The following is a 23,182-nucleotide window of genomic DNA, read 5'->3' as shown; positions in this document are numbered from 1 at the left end:
CTCTCCATTTTTTTTTGTCACTGGAGAGAATAAAGTGTAATCTCCCACCTTTAATTTTATAAGTGGGACTAGAAATAAATGAGAGAGAGAATGCAATGAAGGATGAAATCTTCCACTAGATACCATCCAATTTTTTTTCCACTGGAGAAGATCCACTCCCGTCTTTTAATATCACCTGACAGCAGATCTTGCAAGTCTCATAATAGAAAATACAATTTTAGATAAGACCTATGTTGAACTAGGTCGGAAGGGTAGTTTTGTATAATTTATGATTAATTTTATAAGTCTAGTTATGAAAGAATGCAGTAAAATAAAATATACTAAAAGATTACATATTTTATAACTTTCGGCTCTAATACTTGTAATTCGAGACAAATAGGTCAAATTTAAATTCATAAAATAGTCTAATAAGTTTATCAGATCTGTTTGAGTTTATTAAAATATAAAAAGATATAAAAATGTTTTTTATAATTAAAATAGTTATTAAAAATTTTAAATTTATTATATTTTATTATAAATATTTTTTATATTTTAAATATTTTAAAAATTTTGATATTATTCTAAAGATTAAATTTAGTATATTGCACATAAATATTTTTTAAAAAATTAATTTTTTTAAATATTTTTATTTTTTATTTTGATAAAAAAAATTATATATATCAACTTTTTTATTAGGTTTTAGATTAAACTAAGTTCAATAACAAGCTAAGTTTTGTACTTAAAATAAAGTTTATAACAAATTACAGGTTAAATTCAAACCAATTAAATAGATTACAAACTTGATTTATTAAAAGTGAAGTCTAACTTGTCCTGAGCTATTTTCACCCTTATTAGTGCCGATTTATTATGATTGATTTCATGAAGTCTAGCCGTGGAAGATTGCATGAAAAAGAAATTTATTGACAAGCTACCGTTTTTTTTTTTTGGTAGAGACAAGCTACAAGTTAAAAGTGCATTCTCTAATTTCTTTATCACTATATATGTGTCGATAATACAGTTTACAATCAGTTTAATTCATTTGACCTCATTGGTTAAAAAAGTGTTTGTCTCATATTAATATTTTTTTCACTAAGTAATTGTACTTAACTGGAATTTTCAATTTTTTAAATCATATATATATATATATATATATATATATATATATATATATATATATATATATTACTTTATTTTCTTAATCTAAGTCAAGAATTAAATTTTTAATACATACAACAATTTCCATTTATTTCAAATATTTTTTAATCATGACATATAATTTTTGTTTTTATCAATAAATTTTTAGAATAAATAATTAGGAGTCCTAACTTATTTTTTTAATTATTTTTCTAACTTTTAAATAAAAAAAGTTTTCAATATTTTTTTTCTGTCCACAAACACATTTCACACAATCACAATATATATATATAACACAAAATCACCTCACATTCTTAACTACTTGCTATTGGAATTACATGAAATAGTTTTTTATAAGTTACATGCTAAAAAATATCAAAAATATTTAATAACAAAAAATAATTAGTCAAAAAATAAAAATTTACTTTATTTAATATTTATTAAAATATTTTTTTACTGAAAGAACATTTACAAACATCGAGGCATTTATTACAATTTTTATCAACAACTTACAACTTATAAACTTCTGCGGGAGGGTCATGCGATTTTTTTCGAGGTGTGCTATACATCCATATAACCATGTAACATACATCCATATAACTATGTAACCAAGTTCACCAAATTTCAAATAGTTACGTGCATTAACGAGAGTAAAAATAAACGTCCATTTATTACAAAAAAATGTTACTTCTTCCTCACTTTTTCTTCTTCTCTGCTCGTATTATAGGCTTCACCGTTCTTTTCTGCTCGCGTTTTCTTTCTTGTTCTTCTTCTTCTTCTCTACTTGCGTTATTCGTTATGAATCTGAATTGACTTCAACGTAATTAGCTTTGTGGTTCTTCTTCTTCTTCATTTTCTTCTTCGATCTGGACTTTTGAATTGAAACAATGAATGAATCAACTTCAAAATCAGTTGAATGAGTGCGATTTGGATTATTCTTCCGAAACGCATCACAATAATCTTAAACATTGAACAAAGTAAAAGGAGGCCACTGAACCAAACAACATTCATTTGGTGAACTGAAATCACAAAGGCCACCGAACCGAACAATGTACATGTGGTGAATAAATGGTGATCAACTTTCAATCAACAAGAATAGTATTTCTCCATGCAAAAGAAGTACTGAACAGAGTAACAATCAATTTCAAAGCCCTAGTTACATTATCCACTGAACTGAAGAAGAAGAAGAACCTACGAACGCAAATTTGAAATAAGAAGGAGGAGGAGGAGGAAGAGGAGGAGAAATACTATTCTTGTTGATTGAAAGTTGATCACCATTTATTCACCACATGTACATTGTTCGGTTCGGTGGCCTTTGTGATTTCGGTTCACCAAATGAATGTTGTTCGGTTCTGTGGCCTCCTTTTACTTTGTTCAATGTTTAAGATTATTGTGATAACATGCAGCAATCATTCTCTAGCTGTCTCAATGTAATAACCTTATTCAACTAATTTGAAGTTGAATCATTCATTGTTTCCATTTAGAAGTGTAAATCGAAGAAGAAAACGAAGAAGAAGAGGAACGACGGAGCTTATTACGTTGAATTCAATGCAGATCAATAATGAAGAATGCGAGCAGAGAAGAAAAACGCGAATAGAGAAAAACGACAAATTTTACTAAGAAGAATTTGAAAGAAGAAGGAGGAGGAGGAGAAATACTATTCTTATTGATTAAAAGTTGATCATCATTTATTCACCACATGTACATTATTCGGTTTGGTGGCTTTTGTGATTTCGGTTCACCAAATGAATGTTGTTCGGTTCAGTGACCTCCTTTTACTTTGTTCAATGTTTAAGATTATTGTGATAGCATGCAGCAATCATTCCCTAGATGTCTCAACGTAATAACTTCATTCAACTGATTTGAAGTTGAATCATTCATTGTTTCCATTCAGAAGTGTAGATCAAAGAAAAAAACGAAGAAAAAGAAGAATGACAGAGCTTATCACGTTGAATTCAATGAAGATCAATAATGAAGAATGCGAGCAGAGAAGAAAAACGCGAATAGAGGAGAACGACGAATTTTATTAGGTTGAAAAAGAAGAAGAACGAAAACGCGATACGTTATATGAAGCACGTGTATAACAAACAACTGTGGGGTGGAGAACGTGGATGTGAAGGAAGTTACTTGGATAACATCCATGTATTTTTTACATGGATGTAGAGCTTTTCCCTTTTTATCGCGAGTACACACGCCATGCAAATGTAAGAGAGAGAGGCGTCCAGCATCCAACAAAACAATATGTATTTTGATTTGGTGATTTCTTAGATACCCAATTAATTTGAGGGTATTACATACCCTTCTTACATGTTCCAATTAATTGGTGACATGTGTATTCATTAATTCCAATCAGCAAATGAATTTTTAATTTTTAAAAATAAAAATTAATAAATTTAATACATGTATAAAATATTGTATATATAGATATCTTAATACACTGTACATTCATTTAAGTTTGGTTAATATATGTATAAAATACTTTATATATACATATCTTAATAGTTAATATACTGTACATACATTTAAGTTTAGTTAAATCAAACCACCATATGTGCTAAACTTTAAATAAATTATTTTAAAGAGAAAAAAGAAAAAGAATTAGAATTGGGTTATTATATATGCTGCTGAAAAAAAAGGGAAGAATATAGAACCCTAACCTTTTTCATCTAATTTCGTCTTCTCTCTTTTCTATATTCACAGAAAAAATTCGTTTTCGTTTTCTTCCCTCTCCTTCACTCTAAGGATATACCTTCTTTTTTCTCCTTCTAATCTTCAAAAGTCATCGATCTTGTTACCGTAACCCAGAACAATCGATCGATCTTTTTATTGTTCTCTTTTTTTTCTTCAATAAAAACACAGAAGACGAAAACGCATTTTTTTAATATAAAAAAGAGAAAAAAACAAAATTAGATGAAAAGAATTAGGTTTTATGTTCTTCCCTCTTTCTCCAGCAACATATACAATGATTCAATTCTAATTTTTTTTAAATAATTTATTTGAGATTTACCACGTATGGTGGTTTGATTTAACCGAACTTAAATATATGTACAGTATATTAAGATATGTATATATACAGTATTTTATACATGTATTAAATTTATTAATTTTTATTTTTAAAAATTAAAAATTCATTTGCTGATTGAAATTAATGAATACACATGTCACCAATTAATTGAAACATATAAGAAGGGACCATACCCTCAAATTAATTGGGTATCAAAAAAATCACCTTTTGATTTTTGTTTTCAAATTAACTTTTTAGTTAACGTATTTTGCGTACCTTTTACTATGTATTCTTGTAGTAGTTGTAAAATAGTTCTTGATATTGAAATAGCAGAACCCGAGATTATATTATTTCGAAACTGCATGATGCATGATGCATCTAATGCATCATTTTTCATTTCTGTACTGTAATTTAAGTTCAAATGAATCATACCGAAGGGATTGTGAAGGAAAAAAAGTACATCATCAATCATGTTGAAGGCAGTGCAGCTTGACGAATGATACATCCTAAGACCGAAAGTTTATTACACAAGAGGTTCATACAAACCGGAATAAACAAAATGTGAAATTTGAGATCAAAAGAGGAAGTAATTTCTAGAAAGGGGAATGGTCGTGGCCGGAGAGCAGGCTAGAACCTCTCCGTCCGCTGTAACGGTGTATGATTCTGGATCGACAGTGATCTCCGGGAGAGAGTCATTGAGTTTCATGTCAAGTTTGGTGAGCCTCCTCACATTCTCAACGGCTTCCACTCTCTTGTGAAGTCCATACAAGTCTTTTACTTTGTTCCGTGAAGCAGCCTGCTTGCAAACATACCAACAAATCGACATTGTGGCGTCAATGTCTGCCTTTGGAGAGGGAAAAAAAACGTGGATGTGCAGGGTGTGTGTGTTCTCAACTGGATAAATACTTCTATGTTTCTAGAGTATATTTAAAGCTTGCTCACAATTAAACTACTAAAAAATTCAAATATATGTGTTATTTTTTAAAAACATAAAGAAAATATTTAAAAATTAGGAGAATAATTAGGAAGATAAGTTAGGGCTCCCAATCATTTTACAAATGAAAATAAGCGATTGTAGATATATATGTGCTTTAGGAACGTATAATCTTTGTACAAAATGCTATTTGTATAGCAAAATTAGTCACTAAAATTAGTCACCAATATATTTATGTATAAATACATGTGTGATTTAATTTATTTTACTGTATATTTATATTTCAACATGTATTTTATATTAGTGGTTAATTTTAGTGGCTGATTTTAGTATACACGTAGCATGGTTGTTCTTTGTGTATGCGTCTATCTAAAAGGGAATTAGGGAAATAACTCTTCTCATTTTGAAATTTACATGACTGTCTTGCGTGTGTTTTCATCCATTAATTTCGCTTATAGGTAACAAATGGGTAATATAGTTTAAATTATGGCTTAATTATTCTATCGATCCTTATAGTTTTACCAAATTTTGGATTAAGACGTTACAGTTTAAAAATTTGTAACTGAGTCTCTATATTAGATACAAATTTTCAACTAGGTCCTAATTTACTATTTTTTTATAAAAATTGTGAAATATTCTCCGAATAGTCGATTTTGTGTTTGTTTATGATGAATAGTAGAATATTCCAAAAGACAAATACTCTTAAGATTATTGTTTTAGTTTAGTAAGGACGAGAATAATTTTTTATATTTTTTTTTTATCTTAGAATCAAATTAGTCTCTCGAATAAAATTCGAGATCTTGCCATTATACACATGCTGATGTGGCAGAAAATTTTCTGCATAGAAGTCCGTGCTAAATGAAAAATGCTCAATCTAGTTCTTGTGTGTAACAAGATTGAGTCATTTTGGCATTTGTACTTAACCAAATTAGTTTGTAAGGCTACGTTTGTTTACAGGTACGGGATATTGAGATAGGAATACAAAAACACAAAATCATATTTGAAAGATGAAACATAGATAGAAATATTGTATCTAGAGACACTGAATTAGTATATTTTGTATCTATCCTAACAGGAAGGATACAGAGACACTAACAAGGGACACCACTTATTTTTCATTTTTTCTTTCATATTCTTGTTAATTTTTCATAATTATATATTTTCTCAAATTTTTTGAATGAAAAAAATGAGAATAAATTAGGCTTTCATAATTTTTTTTCTAGTTTATTACCAAACAAAATACAAGAACACTAAAATTTGTGTCTCTGTCCTTTGTGTCTTATTCTCACGCAGCCTAAGTTACCAAGGGAGTCAAATTCGTCCTCTCTTCCTCTTGAAAGCTAGCAGCTGTTGTGTTGATTGTAAGTTTCGGGTTATTTTTTATGTCAAGTAGCCTTTTATAGATGAGATTTATGTTACCGCATTGCCGATTTCTGATATATTAATATGAATATCAAAACTAGCTGTAAATGATTAAAATTTACAAACACACAGAATTCATAACTTTCATAATCTACTATGATGATCTTTTGGAAACTATGTCCAGGTGATTATAAAAGTTATGGTCTTTTTTGTGTAAAATTGTACTCGTTTATAGTTTGCCTTGTATTCATATTTAATAAATCATAAATTGGAACTGTGCTAACATAAATCATATATCGAAGGTGTCTTTACTTAATTTGGAATAAGATATTTTTCCATAAAAACCTACTTGAAATTAACATTTTGTGCGCACAAAATAACCTAAAACTTGCAATCAACACAACAATTGCTAGCTTCCAAGAAGAGAGGACCAATTGATTCCAATGGTAACATACAAGGACTAATTTTTGGTTCAATTAAAAGTATAGGACCAAAATGATTCAGTGTTACATACAGGGACTAAATTAGCATTTTTTGTTTAGCGCAGACTCCTTCATGTCACTAAACATGCCACGTCAGTACGTGTTAACGGTGTGATAACAAATTCTGGTCTGATTTGCTTCACGTTAGTAATCTATGGGAACTAATTTAATCCAATTAAAAGTAAAGGACCAAAATGACTAATCTTATAGGAACTAAATTGAGCAGTACCCCAGAGACTAATAGAGTAATTAAATTAATCGTGAAAATTATGCGTCACAAAATTATTTAAAATTTAATGAGGGATCCAATCTCTTGCAAAAGATAGAGAAAAAGAGGGGTTGCATACCTTGCTCACGAAAGCAATAGAGTGTGCACTGCTAGCCTTGCCGAAGGCTACGAACATAGGCCTCATTATGACCTACATAATTGTGTTTCATAGTTTAGTTTGAACTAGTTCCATGGAGAAAACAAACAAGTAATGAAGTGTAGACTAAGATCGTATTTGTGAGTTGAGAGTTTTGGCGGGGAAGGGATAAAAGAAAAGGGTTTAAAGAGTAAAAAGAACTTCACTTTACAGTTCAAGCCCTTCAGTTTCCTTTCATCCCCTCTAAACCCCGAATTATTTCAATAAAATTCATGTCAGGCTAGTTAATGTGTAAGTTTTTAGCATTAACCACAAACTACAACCCTAAACAAAGCGGAACGCTCTTTAAAAAATAGACTTAAAAATTTTACCGGTTCGGGGGTTGGGATGCTCGCATTTGGGTCACCCATGTTAGCCCATGCAACCTCCCCACCTTTGATTACCATTTCTGGTTTTGCTCCAAAAAATGACGGCTTCCATAACACAAGATCAGCTAACTTCCCCACCTGCAAAACTGGATATGAATGTGGCACTTGGAATAATATATAAAAAATAAAAAAGGATCAGCATCAGCTTTAACCCCAACTTTTAATACCTCAATTAAGTTAAATTAAACCAAAAAAAAAAAGCGCGGCAAACTACTTAGAGAAAGTTACAATAAGAGCCACTAAATACTAGTGCTGTATAACTGGCACTACCCACTAAATACCTCAAACATGACATTTGCATTCATGTCTTTTCATGGGAAATGACACAAATTCTGCATGTATTTTGCCCTGGAAAATTCTTGGTTAGATTGATAAAGCACTAAACATTTAAACATCATACCTCAACTGAACCAATGTGTTGAGAGAAGCCATTTGCTATAGCTGGATTTATAGTGTACTTTGCAACATATCGTTTGATCCGACAGTTGTCATTGTCATTGTCCAAATCACCAGGTTTAAGTGGTCCTCTTTGCAACTTCATCTTACTGGCAGTTTGCCATGTTCTACTAATAACCTAAGGAAGAAACCAATCCAACATCACATTCCCTAGGATCAAAAAATTAATCTTGATTTTCATGAGTAATTTTTACTGGAGAAATTTGAGACATTCATAGTTAGTATTCCACACAATTTTTTAAATGAGATAATAGCATAGAGATATTTTAAGAAATTGAGAAAAATGCTACAAGAACACATCATTTCATATAAAGATTTAATTCGGCACTATCCAGCATTATATTTCTATTTTCCATGATAGAAGAGTCTAGAGTTATGTCTTAAATTGATGCACTAATTAAATAAAGGAAGGACCTCGCCAATTCGACCCATAGCCTGTGAATCAGAAGATATTATGCTAATTGCCCCCATATCATGCAAAATATCTTCAGCAGCAATTGTTTCGGCTCTGATCCTTGATTCGGCAAAAGCTACATCCTCTGGAATATTCTTATCGAGATGATGACATACCATCTGTACATCATTGAACTCTAAATTCAGAAGCAAATTGCACAAGCTACATTACTTCTTGGTAATTTTGCTTCAAACCAACATGTCAAGGTTCATACCAACATGTCAAGATGCTCATCTATGGTATTAGACGTATAGGGGCGTGTGGGGTTTGTTGATGAGGGCAAAACATTCTTCACACCACATACTTTGATGATATCAGGAGCATGGCCACCGCCTGCACCTTCACTGCCCAAGAAAACAACAGATAAAATTAAAGAATTGATCTATCAACATGGGTAAACAAAGAATGAAAACCACACCCTCATCAACTTCTGTGGGCCAGAAAGAAGAGGTTCAGAGACAAACAGATAAATATATGTGAAGGCATAGGACAAGTATAGAACTAGTATTATATAATGGGAAAAGCAAAGGTTTAAACCAATCACCGATTTTGCAGTCAAATTATATATCATCTCCATTAATTCCTCTTTCTATAGCATATACATGTCTCTGCTTTTATACAAAATTATTTTTTGTTAGGAAAAAATAAAAAGAAAAGCAGTTCAAAGATAGTCTATACCTGTGATAAGTATGAATAGTTCTTCCTTTAAATGCATCAATTGTATGTTCCACAAATCCAGATTCATTCAACGTGTCAGTATGTATATTAACCTGGTATAACAAAAGTTAATAAATCAATCAAATATACAATAGTAAATAAGTGAATATAATAAGTGAGATGTGCCTGGATATCATATTGTTCCGCAATGGTTAAACAACTATCTATTGCAGCAGGTGTAGTTCCCCAATCCTCATGCAGCTTCAGTCCCATAGCTCCTGCCCTGATTATGTCATGTAGGTCCTCAGGCTTAGCACTGTTCCCCTGAAGCAACAAACAGAAGGTTTACTTTAATTGAATTTTGAAAGTAGAAAGAGATTCTATATTCTTCACAAAACAAGAAAATTTGTGCTTCAAAAAGAAGAAGCACAATTTTATACATCAAACAAAAGAAAACACACTTTGCCTGTGAAACCAAAGTTTAGAGGCAGGTCATCCGTTGATTGCAGCATCATTTTCATCTGAATTGGAGCCGGCGTACAAGTAGTAGCACGTGTTCCATCAGCTGGTCCTGTTCCTCCTCCAACTAATGTAGTGATACCTATACACAAGGTAGAAAAAGGATCCCAATTAATAATTTGGTGAAAGAAAGAAAATTGCCAAACTAATAAGAAATCAAATAGAGACTAGAGTTTCAATACAAAATATGATAAAAATATTGAAGCACGGTGAACCAATCACAAGTATCTCCCAGCACACTAGGACATGTTAAATATTTGAAATAAATGTAACCGCGACTTTCAGTAGAGGTTATTTCCACTTATGAAACTCACCACTTGATATGGCTTCATATGCTAATTGAGGGCATATAAAATGCACATGACAATCTACGGCCCCAGCTGTTACAATCAAACCCTCTCCAGCAATAGCTTCAGTGTTAGCCTAAAAATAGAAGATGTGAGTTTAAATTGTATCATAGCAATTCAACTTGCTGTGTCCAATATAGTTAAGGGAAGTTACCCCAATGATCATATTATTTGGAAGTATTCCATTCATGATGTCTGGATTTCCTGTTTTTCCAATCAAGATGATTCGGCCATCTTTGATACCAATATCTGCCTTGATAATTCCAGTATAATCGATTATCATAGCATTTGTTATAACAGTATCCAAGCAGTGAGCAGATGGATGGCCGCATGACTGACCCATTCCATCTCTTATGACTTTCCCCCCTCCGAAAACACATTCATCACCATAGGCAGTAAAATCATTTTCAATTTCCGCAAACAAGTCAGTATCACCAAGACGGATTTTGTCACCAGTAGTAGGGCCATACTTGTTAGCATATTCCTCTAGAGGAATTTCCGTAGTAAGTGAATCATCTTCCCCAGTAATACCTTCCCTGGGAAATTCAAATTTGACATTTGAGAAATTTTCATTCACTCTTGACAAAGATGCAGGAAAAGTTATATAAACTGCATCAATAACAAATCATAAACCTTGCATTTTCCTCTTCCATATGCCCGAATTGTCGTGTCTTCACAGCCTCCATGGCTGCTACACAATTGGAAACAGTAACTGGCCCATCGGCAATGTTATTACCTCCTCTGATGATTTGGTTACCTCCAATGCTTACAAGTACAACACTTTTACATTCCCCGGGCTATCAAATGTATAAAAGAGTAAAAAATTCAAAGAAATATGCATTCCAATTACTATATCAAATTTGAAAACTGATCATGATTTAGAATTCCACCTCAAAGCGTGTTGCAGTCCCTGCAGCTATATTGAGGCGCATGCCATATGCTTTCTTTCTATCAAAGGTTAAGTAGGGATTTACTTCAATAAAATGGTAGTGACTGCCAACCTGAAATTTTTCAGAATGTTATAAAGTGGTTGATAATGAGATTTTAAGTTTTAGCTATTATTCTGATAGAATTGGATGTGTTTACAAGAGAGGATACTATCTATGTAAATAATGAAAGTGAAACCCTAATCCCAGTTAAAATAAGGAAATGATCATGAAATAATAGTAGGTATCTCATCCACCAATCAGCCATCACTGTATTTTTGTATTTTATTTGTATTTGGATTATATTGTTTATAAAGTTTAATTATAAATGTAAATTTAGTTTGATTATATTGTTTATGCACTTTTTTTCATAAATGTGAATATAGAGTTATTCTATATTCCTAAATGGGTGGCTGATATCTGATGTCCATGTAGCAATTATTCTTTTTCAGAAACTAAACTCTTTAGGACGATATTTAGACAAGCTTCACTATTTACTGAAATATAAAATTAACAAGAAAAACTCAAAAGCCTCTACTTTTTGAAATAAGTATAGCCGAAAGATGGTGCATTGCTGGATCAGAGGGATCAACAAGATGCACTTGCTCACAATACATATTGTCATACATCCCTCGATAATAGATCCGAAAACCATTTTACATAACTAGTACCAACTGAGTAGCATTGATTGAAAACACTTAAGATATTCAATTTGTGCACAGTTTATATTGCTGCAATTAGAAGTGTTGGCACTAAGATAAATTATTGCATATTCCAAACATTTTTAACATGGCATGAATAAGTTTCCCATTCTCAAGAAAAATAAACAAAGATGCATAAATTTATCAGACATGTTTGTCATTTGTAAGCAAACACCTGAATTGGTCTGTCTCCCTTGTTGACAACTTTGAGAAGTACAGCCTTCCTTCCAGGGTTAAGAACTAGGCTTCCACCTCTACATATTATTTCGCCTGGAATTCTATCATCTTCTTCATTATCGGGAAACTTGTCAAGTGAAGGTACTGTGAACACAGTTTCCATGCATCAATGAAAATGTTAATGTAAGTAAGGCTTCAATTTGTGCTTTGCAGTTTTGTAACTCAACTAAAAAAAAAGTTCTCCAATATCAAACTGCATTACAGGTGATTGAAAACTTGCAGTCTGAGCACTATAATGCTATTGCAAGATATTTTGGGTGCACAATAGAGAGACAGGAATATATATTGGCTTATCTATATAAGTTTTCTTGCCTTACAACATATAATCACTATTTAAATTAAAAGCACACACTATTGGAGTTCTCGGCAAATCAATGATCTTTTCGGGGGGAAAAATGCTTCAAATTAGCTGATAACAATTTTGTCTCCCACTACATTTATATATAAACAAGACAACAGAATTCTCCTTTGCCTAAAAAATTAGAAATATTGATCTTAATCAACAACTAAAAATTATATAAGAATTTTAATCAGGGGTTAAGTACAAATAAAATTATAAAAGAAATAGTTTGTAAAACTCCTATCTTGTTAATCTGCAAAGACGGTACATGCAACATTTGATTAGAGAAAAAGATGCTTAGAAATGGAAGCATTAAGTAGATATATAATGAAACATCTATCTTTAAGATCATATACAAGGCATACCTGGAAGAAAAGAACCAAACAATGCTTTCTCAAGGTTTCCATTCTCGCAAGCAACTGGGTCATGAACAGTGATTAACTTAGTCCCATCACGAAAAGTGGCTTCAACCTACATTCAAATTTATGGAATAAGATGACACCAGGAGGATGAGGGAGTCTAAAATGTACTAACACATTACAAAAGGATTGACCTACTTGTATAGTTTTATCCTTTTAGGTTTTAAGAGCCATATTAACGAGAATAACGAGGGTCAAAATATATTAAGAATTTTGTTCGCAAATCTGATTTAAATCACATATACAAGGTAAATTCCGCCTAGTTACAATGCTTGGTTATTATTGTTGTCATTGTTGTATTCTTGGCACTAGACATGAAGATTGCCAATCTTGAAGAATTGTGAAGAATTTAGGGTCACGGAAACACAGAAAGATAAAACACATATAACACTGAATACATTGTTGATGGATGACAGGATACAAAAATCAAATCCTAATACCTCTTAATTAAACTAATGAATAGATCAAATACTAGTAACCTAGTATTAGTAGTACAGGCCCAATTCCACTAACATCATTAATGATTTCTAAGATTTTCCTACTCAATTAGAAGATTAATTGAATTAATTGAGTCCACAATATACTTTGGATATGCTCTAGATTAGTTTACAGGCATTTTCAAATATTCTCCAACATCTCACAGTAACAAGTTAACCAGCATAATTTATTGTTTTTAGCCAGCAGTTAGCCGGCAATGTTTAAAAGTGTGGCCTAAAAGTATGTTGTTGGATTGCTAGACTAAAGGAATTGGACTAAAGGCTAAAAATGCTGATAAAAACCAATAAATTCTTCTGGCCCTTAAGCTTTTCTCTTTTAAAAATATAGCCACATTACCTGAACAGCATCCAAGAGATGTGGAACAGAAGGAAGAACTTGTCTCCTGTTGAATAAAAGGTGTGAGGACAAAATTTTTAAAGACTAGAGAACTTGTTCATTCCTCTTCTGATACTACCGAACAATATCAATTCAAAGAGATGAAATCTCAAACTAGTAATAATAATTATGATTAGCAAGCATAGGCAATCATCACCAGATAACCTAAATTGACATAGTACCTTCCTAAGAGTTCTCTCCCAATGCACATTAGTTCTGCCACAGTCTTCTCACCATCGCGAACAAATTCCAGAATCTATGGAATATGAAAAACAAAAATTAAATTATATATTTCCCAAAATCACAGGTATCTTCAACATGAGACAATCATGTTGAACTTTAGAATCTTTTTCATGGTAAAGCTAGCTCTCTTAGTGGGGATTTACTCAATCCGCAGTAATTAAATTAAGGGTTTGTTTGTTTCAGCAATTTCTTACAGAAAAAAAGAAAACAACTTTCACGTCTTTGAATTTTATGTATAACTTGAGACCTTGTTTAAGGAAATTAATGGTGCCTTTGTTTCAGTGTGCTTATTTATTTATTTATTTTTACTGAAAAAAGAAATCAACTTCAAGAATTTGATTATAATGTATAAACTAATAATAAAAAAGATTAAAGAAAAAAAAAGAGAAAGAAATCAAGTTGTAAAATTACTTTATGAAATCAGAAACCAACGCACCCTAAGTATGTACCACTTAAACCAACTCCATTTGGACAAATTAAATTAAACCATATCATATATAATATATCAACCTTCAAAGGGTTAAGATTTTGGCTTCTGTATGCAATTGACAGTGGAATCCTTAACAGATTACAAAACTTCTCATGCAAAAAAGATTTAAAAAAAAGGCAGAGAAGCAAAACTACCTGTGTTGCTATAAGAGCAATAGCTTCGGTATAATTGAGTCTTAAACCACGAGCAAGGCGTTTCTGTGCAAGGAATCCAGCATTGTGCAGTTCTAGCTTCTCTATCTCTCTTGGACTCAGTTTCATTTCTCTAAGTGTTCGATAAAAGTCCTCAACGAAATACTACTAGTAACTGAGGAAATTTCAGTATTAGTAAATAAAAAAACACGAAAGCGAAAGTACTGGCTAGATTCACATTCTGATTCTGAAATAAAATAATGAAGAACGAGAGTGATTGTTCTTACCAGAGAAAAAAGAAAGGTTGAATTGTTGTGGAAGAGCTTTGATAATGGAGCACTGGAAGTAACGCGTGATTGATGAATCAAAGTCCAAGCCATGTAAATTGTAAACAATTCATTTCTCATTTCTCCTTTCTCACACTAACATGTCGTTTGTAGGATGCTCATCGAATTTTGGCTGGGTTTGTTTAGGATTACTTGGCTAACAACACTAAGGCTTAGTATGGTAAAGATTTTACTTTTTAAAAGTAGCTTATGAAAGCTGTCTTTTAAAAGACAGCTTTTTAAAAGCGGCAGCACTTACGTTTGGTAAAATCAAATTAAAAATGACTTTTAATAAATACAAGCACCATAATTATGTTTGGTAAAACAGCTTTTAAAAGTTGAAAAAATTATAATAAACATGTTTATAACAAAAAAATAATTTTTTTTCAAATTCTTTAAAATTTTATATAATATTTTAAAATAAAATAATGTTAAAATAAAAAATTCATAATAAACATAAATATAATAAATAAATTATTCTATTTTTTAACTTTAAAATTTTATATAAGTATCATAAAATTTGTATGTAATCCAATGTTAGTACTGGGTACGTTCATTATCCACCTATGTATATTGGCTCACCTTTACAGATCATAAAAAATGGGACAAATATCTCAAATAAACTACTCTTATGATTATATATCTATATTTACATATGTATATACATGTTGTTATTATAATTTGGACTAATACTCATGCAAAAAAAAATTTTATGATTGGTTTTCATCAACCTCTTCCCGTTTCAAAGAACAGAAAAAAACAAACAAAGATAATAGATCTACTGAAAAAATACAAAATTAACGCAAAAAAAATAATATAAATAGATAGAAGTTCATACCTAATATGTGATAGAGATGTATTTGTGTTGAAATTTGTGAAGATTAGGTTGAAAAATAAAAAATATATGAAGATTGTGTTAGATTTTATGAAGGTTAGGAAGAGAAGTTAGAAATATATGAAGATTTTAATGGCAATATAATAACGGGAAATATGTGCGGGAAAATGAAAAAAATTTGGTAAGCATAAGCCAGCTTTGAAAAGCTCCCTGCTAGGTGCTTTCAAAAGCACCCCTAACTTTTAAAAGCCGCAAGCACAAGCACTTGAACTTTTTAATTTACCAAACACAAAATGACGTGAAGCACCTCCTGAAAAAGCTTTACCAAACCCAGCCTAAGTATTATGTTTATTATGCAAAAATATTAAATTAATGTATTTTATATTTTTTTATAAAAAAATATAAAAATATTAATAAGAGATGTAATTTTTTATTATTTTAATCAAAATTTTTTAAATTTATTTTTATGAAAAAAATGAAAGAAAAATAGATTTAATTAATCTCTACATTCAAGTCATTTAACAAACCAAGTCTAATATTCACGTGCCACTACCTCTAACAAACTTTTGACTTAACGCACGATTATATATAACTGTCTTTTTTATTTGGATTTTGTTTGCTTTTTTGAATTTTCTCAGTATTTTCTGCATTCTCTATGTTCTCTTCCTTTTATGCATTCTCTTCTTTTTTTGGGTTATTTTCGTTTTTTGTGTTTTTTTCGTCCAAGATTAATATTCCTTTATCTGGTTTGAAGGCCTGGATCAATTTTTTGAAATCAAGTAGTGAAATCAGGTTTGAATAGGTATTTTGTTTTCGAAGACAATAAATGATTCAAGTTCAAACTGTCAATTGAACCAGGACGAATTGGATTATTGTTTTGAATTGAATCAAGTGGCTGAGGTGTGGTTCGAATCTAGTTAATGTAATTCGTTTGTAGTTTATGATTCGGTAGTTAAATAATTTTGTTTTTGTTTGAGAAAATTGATGTTCATAGTTGATGATTCGAATTTGAATGTAATATATGAGTTTTGAATCTGAAATATTATTTTGATGAATCTGCTTCGTTTTTAGTTTCGGTGCATTTGAAATTATAATTTGGTTTGGAGTATTTTCAAGTTCAGGCTGTCAATTAAACTAGGGTGAATTGGATTATTCTTTTTAATCGAATCAAGTGGTTGAAATGTGGTTCGAATCTAGTTAATATAGTTTTTTAGCAGTTTATGATTTTGTAGTTGAATAATTTTGTTTTTGTTTTTGAAATTATTGTTCATGGTTAATTGTTTGAATTTGAATGTAATGCAGGAGTTTTGAATTTGAATTATTATTTTGATATATTTGTTTCGTTCTCAGTTTTAGTGCATTTAGAATTATAAATTATTTTTTTAAATACGTTCGGTATTTTTTCAATTTTTGTGTGATGTTAATGAGTAGCTTGTGCCAAAGGTTGGGATGATTTTTAACATGCTTGAAGAAGCTGAAAAATTTTACAAAGATTATTGTAAACTTGCAGATTTTTCTACGAAAATTCAGAATACAAATAAGAAGACAAATGAAATTAAGAACAAATTGATTACATATAGCAGAGAGGGAAAATGGAAATTGAACTATCTCCAACTCAGAAGACAAATCCCTCAGGTGGATTAAATTGTCCTACAAGAATTTATATACATATATTAAAGGATGTTGGTGTTTGGATCGTTTTTAAGGTTGTGTTGTATCATTCACATTCGTGCTGTCCAAATCAAACAAAGATGCTTAAATGGCACAGGTAATTAAGCATGTCTGTACACTGTACAATTGAGAATAACGACAAAACTAGAATCAGACCAAGCAAAATATATCAATCATTTGTGACAGCAATAAGAAGTCATCATGAATTAAGTTTTATTGAAAAAGATGTGAGAAATTACATTACGAGAGAAGTGTGTAATGTTTCGGAACTAGAGAATGCAAATGAATTTGAAAAATACTTATTAAGAATGAAAGAAAAGAATAATAATTTCTTTTTCGAGCTTGAACTTAAGGTTGATTGGTCAATTAAGATTGTTTTTTGGACCGACGCAAGAAGCAAGGCTGCTTGTGAGAATTTTTGAGATGTTATTTCATTCGATACTACTTACAATACAAATAAGTAATTTGTTGTTTTAGTTTGTGTTTTTTGAAACTACTTTCAGTGTATATAATATCATCAATAGAAGCTAAATTTCAGCATGTGTATACTCATAAGAAGTTTAGAGAATTCTATGTACAATTTAGAGGAAAGGTGAATTGCATCACAAGATTAACATAGTTCGCTCTAGATTTTACGGTATATGAAATTGTAGAACAGGTTTCTAACTCAACATTCAACAAGTTTGTGGTTACATATGATGGGATATCAGCTGAAGTTAAATGCCAGTGCTTATTATTTAAGTCAACGGAGATATTGTGCTGTCATTCTCTGAGCGCGTTAAGTTTTGAGCTAGTAGATAAAATGTCACCAAGATATATATTAGAATGACGAAGTAAGAACGTAAAGACGAGGCACACACACATATCAAGAGTAGCCATGACGAGTCTTTACTGGAGCCAAGAAATAGAAGATTTGACTATTTGGTATTTCGGTCACAAAATATTTGTGAATTTGCATCACAAAATGAGGAGTTAACAGCGATTCTGCACTGCGCTTATGATAATCCGATGATTGAGATGCAAGAATATAAAGTCAAAAGCAAAGAAAAATATCTGTTATCTCACAAAGATGCTTCGTTGGAAGATATTAACGAGTTTCAAAATCCTCCACGCATGACAACAAGAGACCGTCCTAAAAATAGATTGGAATCAAATACGAAAAAAACAGATTGCAAAAGTTTCAAAGAAAAAGAAAAAGAAAGCTCTAAGTGAGGTAAAAGTGTTGTGCTTTAAATAGAAAAAATTGAATTTGTGCATGTTAATAATTGTGCTAATATATGATTTACTTTTTGCAGTTGAACCTTTTAAATGGTTGATTTGTGGTGTAGTCAAATTTTAGTCATTATCATGGACATATTATGAATTATCAGTTCAAAAATTCAAGAAAATAAGATAGATTTCTCGATATTTATTTGAAGGCATTTCAGTATTTTGTAACACAGTTTCAGTGTAATCTATATAATATTTTTTTATGGAAATGAGGTTTACTTTTTATATTTTCTTATTTTATTCCATTTTACCATGTTACTATTTGTTTTGAAATTAGTTTTTTCAAGGGATTTGTTTGTTTTAAATATACAGTACACAGACAATTCAATAGTTAAGCAATGTAGAAATTCAACCTACACAATTTCTATATCTTCCCATGAAAATTTACAGAAAAAATTGTAAGCATTCTCGGTGTTTATTATTATTTGAATAGCTTTCGATGTATTTGGTGTAGCAATTCGATATATCATAGAAATTATTCTTCTTTTTCTGCATTTTTGTGAATCTGGATTCATTCAGATTAACATGATATAATATAGTACAGATAGGTTTATAGAAGTTTAATTTTTTAAAGAAATTTTTATGAAAAGCTTTGATTGAATATTTACAAATATACAAAATATGTGTTTGTTTTAACTATACATTGTACAGACAATTTAGTAGACAACCAATATAAAAATTCTTAACAATTTGCAACATTCAAACTTTCTACTATTAATATCTCATGATGAAAATTTATAGTAAGGACTTAATAATGCAACCGATGGCTTGGAGAGTCTGATGGATTCAGATTCTTAAATGACTTTATCTCTCAATTGATTTATTTTGTCAAAGAGAATGAGTGAAGCATATTCGACTCTGAAATGATCAACTTGTTCCTACAGTTTAAAGAAATTTATTTATTAAACTCTGTTAATATAGTAATAGAAAGTTATCTATTTTTAATGATAGTTACCTGTTTCCAATTCCTCCATGCGTATTTTCCCTTTTTTATTTTTTTTCGGATAAATTATTTTCAGTCATTTTATCACATATATTGCACAATTCTAGCTAAAGACAAAAACGAAATAACACATTAAAATAGGATAGTAACAAAAAAAAAAGTAAAATTTCTTAGATAAAAAGATTGATACGTTGTATGCTGCCCACTGATGTTAATGTATGGTGCTTCGACTCCCTCATCGTTATCTATCAAAGGCTTTATTCCAGCAAACACCTTCATTTGTGAAATCATCAAGCCCTAAAAATCAAAGAAAGCCAAATATCAAGTAGAACATAGTATATTCATCTAATTACACCAAAATGAATAAATGATAATATCACACAAATAAATACCAGTGCACCTTATTTCAAACCAAAGTGCATCGAATTTATATAATGATAACAACAGACAAAAACAAGAGAATTTATACAAAAAATGAAAATATGTATCACATAAATAATTTATAACAAATTTATTAATTTTTGTTCTAGCTTCTAAAGGAGACTTTTTGTGATATAGGTTAAGGACATAAAAATTTTTGTTTAGAACATCCGCAATTCATAGCCATCAATGGTCCGTATAGCAAACTGGGACAAATATCTAAAGTTTGGCTAGAGAAAATAATATTTTAATCTAATTGACACCCAATAAAAGAATTATTTAAGAAACTTTATAAATAAAAACTTACAAATGGATGGGATGCAAGGTTTTTCTTGTCCAGAAACAATAGATACTCCTTATACTCTTCAATGCGGAAAGGCTTGTTAGTTTTTGGATCAATGTAGTTGTCCTTATGTTTCGCCGACATGGCATTCTGCAAAATTTGAATAATACCGAAAGAAACAGCTTCAACACACAATATATTTTTAAAATACACTGAAAGTTTAATAGTAATAGAGCTTACCACAATATTAGAGGGACACAATATATGAGTTTTTCAAATCTTTTAATTTTTTTCCTGTTCAAAATGAGACACATTGCGAAAATCACCTACAAAAAAAAATCCAAACTTATTACATATATGACACAACAACTCATAAGAAAATCATTAATGTATATTAATCTAGGATTACCAACTTTTTAATATATGATTTGGCTTTTAAAGATGCAAAGTGCATTCTAGTTGCCTCAAGTTAAGATTCTTGGTTCAGCATGAATATCGTTTTTCACTTATTAGTGTTGTCATCTTGATAAGTCTTGATATTTGTGACCCAGTGATAGCATTTCTCTTTAAGTTCCTCTGGTATTTCCTTTTACTTTACCGGAGTTTTAAACTTGTCAAGAAAGCTCAGAGTAGGCTGCACCTTTTTTGGTGGGGGACTTTGCTCCTTAGCATATGTTAATACTGCAGCAACCCCAGTATTTATCAACTCAATCAACTGTTCCAACTTTTCAACCAGCTCTGGGTTGTCTTGAGAATTTTTCATTTTAGTTGGTGATTCACATTCTTGGATAATTGTAGCTTCATTACTTGATTGACTAAAGGCAAATCTAAATGATGGTGCACCAAAGTCATCATTCAATACATCATTAAACAAATCCCGAAATTCCAAACTACCCGTTATCCAATAAAGACCTAAAATACCTAATAATAAACCAAAATCCCCTACACGATTAGTTACAAATGCCTTTTGACAAGCATTTGCTGCAATAGGACGTGGGAGAGCTATACAAGCGTCGTGCTGCTAGGCGAAGCGGTGGAGTGCTGCACCCTAGATGGCGAAAGTCCAGTAGCCGAAAGCATCACTAGCTTACGCTCTGACCCGAGTAGCATGGGGCACGTGGAAGGGAGGGATTAAGTATTCTAAAATGAATTCTATGATTTCTATTATATTGTAAGAAACCATTATTATCCAGCTTTCAAGTTTTGAGCGGGTGGATGACTACATGGTGACACATAAAATAATTTAAGAATGTACAGAAAATATTTTAAAAAAATTTATTAAGTAGAACTTATACATTAGGAGGAGCTACATGTTGAGTTTTTTTTTTAAAAGCTTCCTTATGAGCTTCTTGTTGAGGTTGTTCTTCCCTATATTCCTCCGTGGGAGACTTCGCAACAAATTGTTGAGGTTGTGGAGGATTGCAAGATTACACAAAAAGAATTATGAAGCAAAAATATTAGAAAAGGAATTTAATTAATGCAACAACACTAAATGCACCTCAATTCATTGAAATACACCGAAATACAAACTAAATACACCGCTATTATTTCTTAATTGCATCACACAATGTCAATTCAAAAAGACATACAACTCAATCAAACATGCACAAAATGACACCAGAAGTACTACAATAAATTTTTATGGGCTAGTTACAACAAATCATGAACAAAATCCCTCAAAAAAGGTAAAAAAAATTCATGTAAATCACTCAAACATGCAAAAAAAATCATCAGAAGCACTATCATAACATTCTGATGCCTAGTTACAACTAAAAGAGAAAAACAACACCAAATGCACCTCAAATCACATGAAATACACCAAAACTATAAGAAAAAAAATTTAATTAATACTTACGCATTAATAGGCTTCTTCTTCTATATATTCCTTTATGGGAGACTTTGCAGTAGGTTGTTGAGTTTGCAAAAGACTTGAGATAGGGGTTTCCGAAGAAGGAGCAAATACTTGAAGTGGAACTCTAATGAAGACATACAATGAAGAAGTTAATATTCAGTAAACATTCAGGTGTAAATGATTAACTCAATAATTAGAACATTGAAAATGAATTGAAAAACTCACATGTCGAGTGATTTAGATTGAGAATGAGTTTGTTTTTGAAGAACAATCATTTGTTCTTTAGGATCATTATGGATATCAATAGTTGTGCTACTCATCCTTTCCTACAATTAGATTTCTTTTTCTATTCTTGCTTCATGAACAAGGTTTAGTTCATGCAATGTTTCTTCTTGTTTGTTGAACTTGTAATATACTGAAATCATCTCACCACAACACCTCAAGCAATAAAAATACATCTTCTGTTGTATGTGAGAACTTATATATTTGCAGTTTTTTCTTGAATAAAATATTAAAGGGGTTTTTATTCTAAAAAATATATATGAAATTAGAAACAGATTATGGTAGCATAAGAGATAAAAGAAATGGTAAGAGAAATAGAAATTATATGTTATCACTTGACTGATTTACAAAACTCTGACAGCATGTCTATGTTTGAAATACAAAATCATTTTCACTTGACAAATTTACATGTGGCATTCTAAGGACAAAATAAATATTATTCAGTAAAACTAGAGTAATTACATCAGATTTTAAGAAATTTTGGCAAAGAAATAATTTCAGATATTGAATCTTACATTTATTAAAAATCATATTGAGCTTTTGTCAAGTGGAGTCCACTTTTTGGAATATCTGTAGTTTTTTCCTGCATCTTAAAAAAGCAAAAAATCATCATACAAATAAATACAATAAAATTGATAAAATATACTGAAAATTAACACATACTTTTGTACAGGTTTATCATTTTTTTCTTCAATCTTGTTTTTGTTATTTCTTACAGTTTTTCAAATTGGGTTGTTCGAACGTTTCAATTTAAGATTTGTTTCCCTTCATCTTTGGATGATGAAGTTTTTGGAGCTTTAGATGAAGCCATTGTTATAGA

At 30.8% G+C, this 23,182-nt stretch overlaps 1 protein-coding gene across 2 annotated transcripts; it reads right to left on the bottom strand.

Annotated features, from left to right (window-relative positions):
- Positions 1-4,467: 4,467 nt before the first annotated feature.
- Positions 4,468-14,982, bottom strand: LOC112715039 (urease). 2 transcript variants are annotated; one of them, XR_011866420.1, is made up of 19 exons: positions 14,769-14,975; positions 14,485-14,656; positions 13,800-13,873; positions 13,579-13,624; positions 12,691-12,796; positions 11,924-12,069; positions 11,012-11,122; positions 10,755-10,918; positions 10,276-10,657; positions 10,089-10,197; positions 9,717-9,856; positions 9,442-9,579; positions 9,277-9,368; positions 8,813-8,942; positions 8,559-8,717; positions 8,089-8,262; positions 7,632-7,774; positions 7,243-7,314; positions 4,468-4,913 (listed from the first exon to the last, which is right to left on the bottom strand). XR_011866420.1 is itself a non-coding variant. In XM_025766774.3 (19 exons), exons 2-19 carry the CDS (start codon positions 14,608-14,610, stop codon positions 4,692-4,694), a joined length of 2,526 nt encoding a protein of 841 aa, XP_025622559.1. In that variant the 5' UTR covers positions 14,611-14,656; positions 14,769-14,982; the 3' UTR covers positions 4,468-4,691. The 2 variants fall into 2 exon arrangements, 1 of the variants encoding a protein (XP_025622559.1); XM_025766774.3 differs by having other exon boundaries at positions 7,632-7,766; positions 14,769-14,982.
- Positions 14,983-23,182: the final 8,200 nt, after the last annotated feature.

This window comes from Arachis hypogaea, chromosome 10 (genome assembly GCF_003086295.3).
Source record: "Arachis hypogaea cultivar Tifrunner chromosome 10, arahy.Tifrunner.gnm2.J5K5, whole genome shotgun sequence".
Classification (NCBI taxonomy): Eukaryota; Viridiplantae; Streptophyta; class Magnoliopsida; order Fabales; family Fabaceae; genus Arachis; species Arachis hypogaea.
The sequence above is the reverse complement of the archived record's forward strand: the minus strand, read 5'-3'. Positions and strand labels throughout refer to the sequence as shown.

Bases quoted from the DNA above. Each gene is read 5' to 3' on its own strand.
- LOC112715039 (XM_025766774.3), bottom strand. From the start codon at position 14,610: ATGAAACTGAGTCCAAGAGAGATAGAGAAGCTAGAACTGCACAATGCT. The intron at 10,658-10,754 runs GTTTATGATTTG...TGAATTTCCCAG, and splicing joins ATGGAAGAGGAAAATGCAAG to GGAAGGTATTACTGGGGAAG. The intron at 10,198-10,275 runs GTAACTTCCCTT...TTCTATTTTTAG, and splicing joins CAAATAATATGATCATTGGG to GCTAACACTGAAGCTATTGC.